This window comes from Lycium barbarum, chromosome 12 (assembly GCF_019175385.1).
Source record: "Lycium barbarum isolate Lr01 chromosome 12, ASM1917538v2, whole genome shotgun sequence".
In the NCBI taxonomy this organism is placed as follows: domain Eukaryota; kingdom Viridiplantae; phylum Streptophyta; class Magnoliopsida; order Solanales; family Solanaceae; genus Lycium; species Lycium barbarum.
In genome coordinates, this window is record NC_083348.1 from 63,297,070 (window position 1) to 63,309,194 (window position 12,125).

At 36.1% G+C, this 12,125-nt stretch overlaps 1 protein-coding gene across 1 annotated transcript; it reads left to right on the forward strand.

The window, feature by feature from the left end:
- The first annotated feature begins 7,188 nt into the window (after positions 1-7,188).
- Positions 7,189-11,882, forward strand: LOC132624831 (leucine--tRNA ligase, cytoplasmic-like). Its single transcript, XM_060339556.1, has 2 exons — positions 7,189-7,348; positions 8,171-11,882. Exon 2 carries the CDS (start codon positions 8,199-8,201, stop codon positions 11,445-11,447), a length of 3,249 nt encoding a protein of 1,082 aa, XP_060195539.1. The 5' UTR covers positions 7,189-7,348; positions 8,171-8,198; the 3' UTR covers positions 11,448-11,882.
- The last annotated feature ends 243 nt before the right edge of the window (positions 11,883-12,125 follow it).

Below are 12,125 nucleotides of genomic sequence, written 5' to 3' on the forward strand. Positions count from 1 at the left end.
AAAATCATTCTGATTTTCTTAAAAAAAACATATATTAGCCCATTTAATATTCAAGTCTTTTGAGCAATTAGAATAAGTTAAGGGAGGTCAAAAATTAGGTGTCAACATTCGCCTCAGACCGGCTCATTATAATAAATACTCTCCGTCACAAATCATATTTGGCCATGAACCAAATATTGCTCATCTTTGAATCTTTGGTTGTGTTGTATATGTACCGGTTGCACCACCACAGCGCACTAAGATGGGCCCCCAAAGAAGGTTAGGAATATATATTGGGTTTCAATCATCCTCTGTTATTCGCTACCTTGAACCTTTGATGAGAGATTTATTCACTGCTCGATTTGCACATTGTCGGTTTGATGAAACGAATTTCTCACAATTAGGGGAAGAGAAAAGCGAAATCAAAAGACAAATTGTGTCGAAAGTTTCATCGCTCTCTTATTTTGATCCACATTCCCCTGTTTATGAAATGGAGGTCTAGAAGATCATCCATTTGCAGAAAATAGCAAATCAGATGCCGGATGCATTTACTGATTTGAAAAGGATAACTAAGTTGCATATTCCTGCAGAGAATGTGCCTATCCGAATTGATGTCCTAAAAGGACAGTCTTCTAGTACCATAGCTTTTGAATCCCATACACGTCTGAAGCGTGGAAGACCATTGGGTTCCAAGGATAAAAATCCTAGAAAAAGAAGCATGAAAAATGCTCAAAATGACACTAGAAAAGGATCTCATGGTGAGATTCAAGATCTGATTAATCCTGATATTCCTGAAGATATCAGTAAACCTAAGACTCAAGTGAATAAAGAACTATCATGAAGTTCTACTGGTGATGAGATAGATTTGAATCGATTGGAAATTATGGTGGATAATGTTTTTGCATATAATGTTGCATTGAATATTATGAAAGACAATGAAGATCAGGAACCTCAATCTATCGAAGAATGTCGACGAAGATGTGACTGGCCAAAATGGCAAGAGGCAGTTCAATCAGAATTGAACTCACTTACTAAAAGTGAGGTTTTTGGACTGGTAGTCTAAACACCTGGTGGTATAAAATCAGTTGACCACAAATGGGTCTTGGTGCAAAAAAGAAACAAGAAAAATGAAATTGTGAGATACAAGGCACGGTTGCACAAAGATTCTCTCAAAGACCCGGTGTTGATTATGAAGAAACATATTCACCCATTATAAATGGCATAACATTTCGATATCTCATCAGTTTAGTTGTACATGAATATCTTGAAATACATCTAATGGATGTGGTTACAACTTATCTTTATGGCTCACTTGATGATGAAATTTATATGAAAATTGCAAAAGGATTTAAAATGCCCGAAGCATTTATTTCAAAGTCTCGAGAGATGTATTCAATCATATTACAAAGATCAGTATATGGTTTAAAACAATTAGGGCGCATGTGGTACAATCACCTTAGTGAGTACTTGAACATTTAGCAGACAGAGTCTTTATCCATCAATCGGTCTATACTGAGAAAGTTTTAAAACGATTGTACATGAACAATGCACATCCATTAAGTACTCCTATGGTTGTTCGCTCACGTGAAGTGACTAAAGATCCATTCCGACCTCAAGAAGAGAATAAAGAGCTACTTGGTCCTACAGTACCATATCTTAGTGTCATTGGTGCAGTTATGTATCTTGCTTACGCTACAAGGCCTGATATAGCATTTTCTGTTAATTTGCTAGTAAGATATAGCTCTTCTCCTACAGGGAGACATTGGAACGGAATTAAGCATATACTGCGATATCTAAAAGGTAATATTGATATAGGTCTGTTTTATGCTAACAAAGGTAGTACATATCTTGTTGATTATGCAGATGTAGGTTATTTATCTGATCCACACAAAACTCGATTTCAAACAGGCTATTTGTTTACATGCGGAGGTACTGCTATATCATGGCGATCTACAAAACAGTCCATTGTTGCTACTTCTTCAAATCACGCTGAGCTAATAGCTATTCGTGAAGCAAGTAGAGAATGTGTGTGGTTGAGATCAGTGATAAATCTCATCAGAGGAAGGTGTAGCCTGAAGTGAGATACCAAAATACCCACAGTATTATATGAAGACAATGCTGCATGCATAGCCCAATTAAAGGGAGGATTCATAAAGGAAGACAGAACGAAACACATTTCACCAAAGTTATTTTTCACACACGATCTCCAAAAGAATGGTGATATTGATGTACAACAAATTCGTTCAAATGATAATCCTACAGATTTTTTCACTAAATCTTTGCCGACTTCAACTTTTGTGAAGATGGTAAACACGATTGGAATGCAAAGACTTAGACATCTGAATTGTGGTCTTCATCAGGGGGAGTAAACTATGCGCTGTACTCTTTTCCCCTTAACCAAGATTTTGTCCCATTGAGTTTTCCTGATAAGGCGTTTAACGAGGCAGCTTGTAATGCTCATTACTAGATGTATACTCTTTTTTCCTTCACTTGGATTTTTCCCATTGAATTTTTCCTAGTAAGGTTTTAACGAGGCACAAATCTATTAATGAACATCCAAGGGGGCCGTGTTGTAGATCTCCATTCAAATATACATTCAACTGGATAAGCTTATAATTAAGCAGACAACTTGCAAGTAGCTCAAGCAGATAGCTTAGCTCAAGCAAGGAGCTTGCCAGCAGCTTTTTGAAAAGCCTTGCAGCAGCTTCCTCAGGCTTGCAATCCAGCAGGCAGCTTGCAACTAGCTCAAGCAGGCAGCCTGCCAGCAGCTTCTGAAAAGCCTCGCAGTTGCTTCTTTTCCTCTATAAATAGGATGTCAATTCAGTTCATTTGTATATCAGTTCAAAGTTGAATAATATATAAGTCTCTCTCTATATACTTGTCTCTGGTGTATTTATTTTATAACAATTTTAGCTTTATAATTCATTTTAAATAATTAAAATCCATAGTTTACTCTTTTTAGCCGGCTAACCATAATAGACGTTGTTAATTTGAATTATCCTATAATTTAGATATTTCCTTTCAGTTACTCAAATAAAAAAGGTTCTTTCAGTCTCTTTCTGAAAAATTAAAATGTCTATTTTATTCTCTCTTCCTTAACTCTATGCGAAATACCGAAGCCCTATTTTAAAGAGTTTTATTATGTCATTGCTACTAAAGTGACGTACACCTGCAACCACAAAAGACCGAGTAGGAAGGATAGGTAGTTTAAGTTAATTTTGAGTTGATTCGATTAGGTCTATTAGGTTTTTTTAATTGTAAATAAGTTCGGTTTAGTTCAATTTTTTTACACTTGATTTTAAATTTTAGTCTATAAGAAAATGAAAAACAAAAAACAAAAAACTCTTGAATGAGCGCACCCAAGTAGATAATTTGCTAATTATGTAGCATAATTTTTTACATATTCATTGTTTGACTATATTATTTTACCTTCAACATTTTTGAGTTGGTTTTTTCCATCTCAATTATTAATTTTTTTTTATGGAAATTATTGCATAAAAAAAGATTCAATTTTCAGAGTATAAGAATCAACCAATGTCTAGTAAACTAACCCTTTTTGTCCTTTAAAAGTCAATAAATTACTACTCAAATTATATTAGATCAAATCGCGTTAGCAAAAAGAGAAAAATGATATTGTTGAATATGCAAAATCAATTCAAATTACTTATCAAATACAATTTCTTATGAAGTAAGCTTTAATTATTAATTATAAAAACAAAATTATGGCTATTATAAATAAATTGAAAAAAAAAAAAAAGATGTTGACGAAGGAGGAGGAGGATGAGAGAGCGCATTTATTTTTTTGCAACAATGAAGAGTAGAAAGAAGAAAAAAGAGGAAAAGAAAAGGAAGGAGGAGGAAAGAGAGGTGAGGAAATAAAAATGCTTGCTCCTAGATTCGGATCGGGCACATAGAGAAATAAAAGACTTAGTGGCCCGCATGAACCCTTGGCATCAAAACCAATTTGCTTACGATGAGTGTCATTTAATGTATTTATACGTTTCTTCAAAGATATTTGCAAACATATTCAGAATTTTTTTAGAAATGTGCAGGGTGGTGTGGCACTCCTACCTCATAAGGTAGATCTGCCCCTGACACCTAGTATAGTTGTTTTTTTTATATATGTTGATGGCACATCAATTAGTTTATGCTTTGTATGAGCAATGTATACATATAAGGGAAAATGACTTAATAATACTACTTAAGACTTTATATTACAAAAGATAAGTATACTTTTTCTTATTTACAAAATATACTAACTTAATTACAAAACATAACAGATCTGGAAAAATAAAAAACCCACCCTTTCCTTCTCCCTCTCTGTCACAATTTGTACAGCTCTGGAAAAAAAAAAAACCAACCGACCTTCCCTTTCCCTTCTCTATCACAATTTATCCAGATTTGGAAAAAATAAGTCGCTCGCCAATGCTCTGTTTCATCCATGCTTGCTGGCAAAAGCCCACTGAAACTTTGTACCTGTCCTAAGTTATTCAATCCAGTTTTTTGGTCCACCCTTCCATCAGATTCAGAAAAAGCAGTTCGTGAATATATATTCATGATTACTAATAGACTTTCTTGATGATATTACTGTATCTATTTCCATCTCTCTGTGTGTGAAAACGAGACACTTTATGTTAGGAGTACCAAATGATTTTTTCAGAATAAGGCACTCCACCAACAATCAGCATCTTCCTGGTCATACCGGGATTAGACCAGGAGGAAACAAGGGATAAGGAATTCTCAAAATTGAGATTAGCGAGATTCAAACTTGTATTAAATTTTGTATTAATATTGTATGAAACTTGTATACAATGTTCTTGTAGCTGCATTAAATTTCATCCAAATTTCAAAGCGAGATTCAAAGTTGTATTAAATTTGTATGGAAGTTGTATATAATATTGTTGTAATTGTATTAAATTTTCAAAACCTAACATGAACTTTATACAAAATTTATATATACATATTTCATATTGTTTTTATACAGTTTTCATATACGAAAAATGTGAGAATTCCAAGTCTTGAAAGCGAGATATACATATTTCATACAATTATCATACGCAAAAATTCTGAGCTTAATTTTTAAGCCTTGAGCGAGATATACATATTTCATACACAAAATTTTTGTATATGCTTTGTAAGAAATCTATTGGTACGTTTTGTAAACTGAAAAGTATCGTCATATTTTATAAATATACCTAATTCTTATGTATATATAGGTCATTCTCCCTACATATAAATCAATAATAAGTCTACAACTTAGATCGGATATACACATTAATTTCATATATAAAAAACTTATACACAACTATATATTGAACACTGAATCTGCAACTTCGTAGCTTAGTTGAGGTCAAACCCTCTTTGACAAGATTACAGACTCGAACACTTACGTCTCGCTTTTCTGCCCACATTTACAACAATAGCATATATAGACAAAATTTAACACATTTATACACACACTATACATAGGAAGGAAAACACCAATAGCACACAAGGAAAAAAAATATATACACAAGTATATATGAATTGTACACGCCTTACGGTTGTTTTGTTCGATTTGTTTCAAGAATTTTGAATACTAGTTTCAAATTAGGTTGAAAAAAACTACTACTATTTAGCTTCATAAAAAAAATTATAATCTTTAATCTTGCATAAATAGCATTCAATCGACCGATTATTTTTCATCGAATATGTTATTTTCATTGGAGATTTGTAAATCCGCTTACACCTCTTCTCGTAAATTCTTTTTAATTTTGGACAAGAATCATTTAGGGAATGTTTGGGATCACACAATTAGGGCTGCTTATCGGGCGGATCGGACGGATAATTACGCTTAATGGTTCGGCTTAACGGTTATCGGCTTTTAAAAGTGCTAATCCGCTAGCCAACCTATAAGATATCGGTTGGTTCGGTATCGGATTAACAATTATCAGACGGTTATCGAGCGGTGTATCGGTTAAATCTAAGAGAAAAATGAATGATAAAATCACATGTAGTCAAGGAAATTCTCTGCCTTTAAAGTGACTCAAAATGTAATATTTTTACCTTATAAGTTATAAAGAAGATATTGATATCCTTCAACAAAATGGATAGGAATATAACCAAGAAGATTGAAATGTTGGATTCAATATTAGTAAAAATAATGTAGCAAGTAGCAACATTTTTCCAAGAAAATTAGCAAACTACAATATAGGCAAACAAGAAACAGGGAATGAACTATTTGATAGAAAACAACCAGGTTTCACAATTAGCAGAAATAGAGATTCATATTTTAGATTGAGGCTTTAGCTTTAGGTTTACAAATTACAATCACAATCACAATACATGTTTTATTTGTTAGGGGTAAGAATATAAATATGACAATTTTTTAACGGATTAACGGTTTACCCGATAAGAAAATTGAGTAATCCGCTCCCGCACCGATAAGCCGTTAACTATAAAATTTTAATCCATTCCCCAACCGCTAATCCGATATCGCAATACCATTAAGTCAATAAGCCAATTTTGCGGTTGGGTTATCGGTAGCAGATCGATTTTGAACAGCCCTACAGACAATATCGATTTATTTTTGTTGATTCTGTTTAAGTGACGCCAAAAATCCACTGGCTTTTCATGAATTAATTAAGCAGCGAGTTTTTCGCTTCTTTCTTCATTGAAGAGTATTTACTTGATTTTCCTAACTGATATAAGTAGATTAATTTAAGACTATTTATTATAAACCAAACTTTTAGGGCCAACCGGCTGTTATAAACTCTAGCGGACTGTCCATTTATGTTTTTTGCCCGTTATATTTCCTAAAACCCCACCAAAAGCCCCCTAAAAGCAGAATCTAAAGAAAAAAAAAGTACATATCAAGAAGCTAAACGAGATAACAAAATGAGTGGTGTCATTTGCACTTTTGGCCCTATTTTGTGCTGGTCTTTAATTCTTGTACCTCAAAGCAAATAACTTTTTACGGGGCATAAATTTATATTTTTGCATCATAATATCTCACAAGTTATGTACTGCGTCCTTATTTTTTATTTTTTTTACCACGCTTGGTATAAATTCGATTTTGAAGGGAAAAATTAAAGACCGGGCCATTTGAAGGACATAAATGAAAGACTAGACCATTTAAAGGGAAAACCGTAAAATTTCTTCAATCTAATGGGGTGAAATTGCCTAATCCAACTTTTGCAGGGACCATTAAAATTCAATGCTAAGCTAAAAAGTAAAGACAAAAGAAGTAGAGCTAAAACCTAGTAAACGTTACCCTTCAACTTTGATTCTCATTCATCACTGTGGCGTCTCATATATTGAGACGATATTCACTTCAACCTAAGCTATTTTCATCATATGTTGTATTCCCATTCAATTTAACCAAATCTAGGTAAACCCTTTTCCTTATTTGTCATCTCTGTATGTTTTTCTCAGTTCTTGAATTATGGTACTACTATTTGTTTGTAACAGTGCTAATTATCTTGAATCAGATGGATCTGTGATTTTCTATCATGTTTTTAAATGTACCCATTATTCTTGTGTTGAAAACAAATCATAAAGTCTCAGTCTTTGGTGGGTTCATTGATAATTTGCTTGTCTTTTTATCGTTTATTTTAGTTGTTTTAAGTAAGTAGTTCGTACCCATCATTTTTATGCTGGAAACAAATCATAAAGTCTTAATCTTGGGTGGGTTCATAGATAATTTGCTTTTATTTTTATTGTTTATATATAGATTTATAGCACTACCTGATTGTTTCATTCACTTCGTTATGTTATTATATTGTTGCAATTACTGCTTTTTGAGCCGGGGGTCTATCAGAAACAGCATCTCTGACCCCACCTAGTGGGATTATACTGGGTATGTTGTTGTTGTATTTTAGTTGTTTAAGTACGTACTTCATGCCCATCATTCTTATGCTGGAAACAAATCGTAAAGTGTCAATCTTGGGTGGGTTCATTGATAAGTTCAGTGGTTGAGCCAGTATTTTCACTAAGGTGATTCAAAATATAAAAAAGTAAATATACAATGCACCTACTATAGTCTATATATACGTAAAAAATAATTCTGACCTAGAATATACGGTGTAGTTTTTTGACGAACCCTAGCTCTGCCCATGGATAAGTTAGTTCAAAATTGTCTTGATGGATCTGTGAAGATAGAATTATGAAAATGCTGTTGCCCTCCTGTAATGATTTTTCCTATTTTACGCAGATTCTGTGGGTTTTCTGATAGAGAAGTAATGGCAGAAGAAGGTGGCAGAAGTTTTGCCCGAAGGAACCAATTGTTGGACATAGAGAAACAGGTTCATAAGTGGTGGACAGAAGGTGATGTTTTCAAAGCTGAACCTAAAGAATCGCCTCCTAAAGTAGGTGAAAAGTTCTTTGGGAATTTCCCTTTTCCTTATATGAATGGATATCTACATTTAGGCCATGCTTTTTCAATATCAAAACTAGAATTTGCAGCAGCATATCACAGATTGAGAGGGGCTAGTGTTCTTTTGCCTTTTGCTTTTCACTGCACTGGAATGCCCATAAAGGCATCTGCCGATAAGCTTTCGAGGGAGATATCGAAGTTTGGGAACCCACCTGTTTTTCCTGTTAGGGAGGAGGAGAGTGTTGAAACAGATGTGAACGTTGAGACAGAAGGAAATCAGCCTGCACCGGGTGGAAAATTTAAAGGAAAGAAATCTAAGGCAGTTGCGAAGACTGGTGGTGATAAGTACCAGTGGGAGATAATGAGGAGTTACGGTCTGTCGGATGAGGAAATTGCTAGGTTTACAGACCCATATTACTGGCTAACGTACTTTCCACCACTGGCTGTAGAGGATCTAAAGGAGTTTGGATTGGGTTGTGATTGGCGTCGGAGTTTTATTACAACTGACATAAATCCATACTTTGATTCGTTTGTACGGTGGCAAATGCGGAAGCTGAAAGCCACGGGAAAGATTGTTAAAGATCTCAGGTACACTGTATATTCACCTCTAGATGGTCAGCCATGTGCTGACCATGACCGTGCTTCCGGTGAAGGAGTTATTCCTCAGGAGTATACTCTTATCAAGATGGAAGTTGTCTCACCTTTTCCATCAAAGATGAGTGTTTTGGAGGGTAAAAAGGTATATCTTGCAGCAGCCACACTGAGACCAGAGACCATGTATGGGCAAACAAATGCTTGGGTTTTGCCAGAAGGAAAATACGGAGCATTTGAGATTACTGATACTGAGGTTTTTGTCTTGACTTATAGGGCAGCTCTTAATCTCGCTTATCAAACATTGTCTCTTATCCCTGAGAAGCCTACTTGTTTGGTTGAATTGTCTGGTCAAGATCTTATAGGTTTGCCCTTGAGGTCTCCCTTGGCATTTAACGAGATAATATACACTCTGCCGATGTTATCTGTTCTTACTGACAAGGGTACTGGAATTGTAACAAGTGTTCCCAGTGATTCCCCAGATGATTATATGGCCCTCCATGATTTGAAGTCAAAGCCAGCTTTCAGGGCCAAATTTGGTGTGAAGGATGAGTGGGTCATGCCGTTTGAGATAGTTCCAATTATCAACCATCCAGATTTTGGAGACAGGTCAGCCGAGAGAATATGCATTGAAAAGAAAATCAAGAGTCAGAATGAGAGAGATAAGCTTGATGAGGCAAAGAAAACAATTTACAAAGGCGGGTTTTATGAGGGGATCATGATTGTTGGAGAATTTGCTGGTATGAAAGTCCAGGAAGCGAAAGGTTTGATCAGGAGCAAACTTTTGGAGACAAATGAAGCTGTAGTATATAGTGAACCTGAGAAGAAAGTCATGTCGAGATCCGGGGATGAGTGCATTGTGGCTTTGACTGATCAGTGGTATCTCACTTATGGAGAATCAGAATGGAGGAAGGCTGCAGAGGAGTGTTTGGCCAGTATGAATCTCTACTCTGATGAGACACGTCATGGCTTTGAGCACACTCTCAGCTGGCTTAATCAGTGGGCTTGTTCTCGCAGTTTTGGGCTTGGAACTCGTATCCCTTGGGATGAGGAATTCTTAGTCGAGTCCTTGTCCGATTCCACTATATATATGGCATATTACACCGTAGCACATTTCTTGCAGAAAGGGGACATGTATGGTAATGATCATTCTACAGTGAAACCAGAGCAGTTGACAGATGAGGTCTGGGAATTCTTGTTCTCTAATGGGCCTTTTCCTGAAAATTCTTCTGTATCTTCTTCTCTTCTAAAGGAGATGAAGCAGGAATTTCTCTACTGGTATCCGTTTGATCTCAGAGTTTCTGGCAAGGATCTTCTTCAGAATCATCTTACCTTTTGCATCTATAACCACACTGCCCTCTTCCCCAAGCACCACTGGCCACGTGGTTTCAGATGCAATGGGCATATAATGCTCAACTCTGAGAAGATGTCCAAGTCTACTGGAAATTTCCGTACACTCCGGCAGGCAATTGAAGAGTTTTCAGCTGATGCCACACGCTTTGCTCTTGCTGATGCTGGTGATGGAATGGACGATGCTAACTTCGTCTTTGAAACAGCTAATGCTGCTATCTTACGTCTCACAAAAGAAATAACTTGGATGCAGGAGGTTCTTGCTGCAGAGTCATCTTTAAGAAGTGGGCCCCCATCCACATATGCAGACCGTGTATTTGCTAATGAAATAAATATTGCAGTCAGGACTACAGAGAAGAACTATAGTGAATACATGTTCCGGGAAGCTCTGAAAACTGGTTTCTATGATCTCCAGGCTGCCAGAGATGAGTACAGGCTTTCCTGTGGTTCAGGAGGCATGAACCGGAATTTACTATGGCGATTTATGGATGTTCAAACACGACTTATTGCTCCGATCTGCCCGCACTATGCTGAATATGGCTGGAGAGAGCTTTTGAAGAAGGATGGTGTTGGCATAAAAGCTGGGTGGCCAGAGGCTGATTTGCCAGATCTTACCCTTAAGAAAGCCAACAAATATTTGCAAGACACGATTGTCTCGATGAGGAAGCTGCTTCAGAAGCAAGTTTCTGGTTCAAAGAAAGGAAATGTAAATCTGAGTAGCCAAAACAACAAACCTTCTGTGGGCCTGATATATGTGGATGAGCAATATAGTGGATGGAAAAGGGAATGTTTGGAGATTCTGCAGAGGAAATTTGACACTTCAACCTGCTCCTTTGCACCTGATAAAGAAATCCTCTCTGAATTGCAGAAGAGTGATATTGGGCAACAAGGCAATTTCAAACAAATACAAAAGCAATGTATGCCTTTCTTGAGGTTCAAGAAAGACGAAGTTGCGGCTGTTGGGGTTCAAGCATTGGACTTGAAGCTTCCTTTTGGTGAGATTGAAGTCCTTGAGAAGAACTCGGACTTGATCAAGAGACAGCTCGGTCTTGAGACATTGGAGATCTTATCTATGAGAGATGACGCTCTGAAGAGAGCGGGGCCCCATGCTGCGGTCGTGAAGCAGAATCCCCCATCACCGGGAAATCCGACTGCAATCTTTCTCTCTGAGTAAAACACTTGAGAACATTTCTTGTTTGAGACCTAATGATCTGTTACTTCTCCCGTTCTAGGTCTTTTTTGTCCCAGCATTCTGCCTGCATGCTATTATTTGCTTGAAGTTTTCTGCTGAGTTTTCAGTCCAAGCTAGTGGTTTATTTGTTTCAATCATGAATATGGAGCAACTGCAGTTATATCCCCACATTAATACTCATTGAGTAGCAATTTGACACTTTGGATGAAGCCAAGACATCTTCGAGTTTTCGGTTCTACAATGTTTCCTAGTTGTATCTGTTTTTTTGATAGTTTCTGCTTATAGCTTAACTCTCTCTCTCTCTTTTTTTTTTTTTTGATTTGCTGTGTAACTTGTCCAAGTATGACTCTATTTTGTTTCGTAGTTTTAGGCAATTTCAGATTTTAAGGCCTTTATTTATTCAGATCATATTTATAATTGCTAGTCCCATTTTTTAATTAAGAATTTATGTATGTTCCATTTCTTTCTTCCCATGGAACCTTCACTTCAGTGAATGATAACATATAAAGGTATGGTGTTTGCTCATTTTTTCTTAGAGTCCTTTTGAAAATTGTGATAAACTAGTTTCGTTCATGGTTGAGGTGAATGAGGAGGTATATTGATGTGAAGATTTATTCTACTCTTTGTGTAATAAGGCTAACGATGAGTTTATCGAAAATG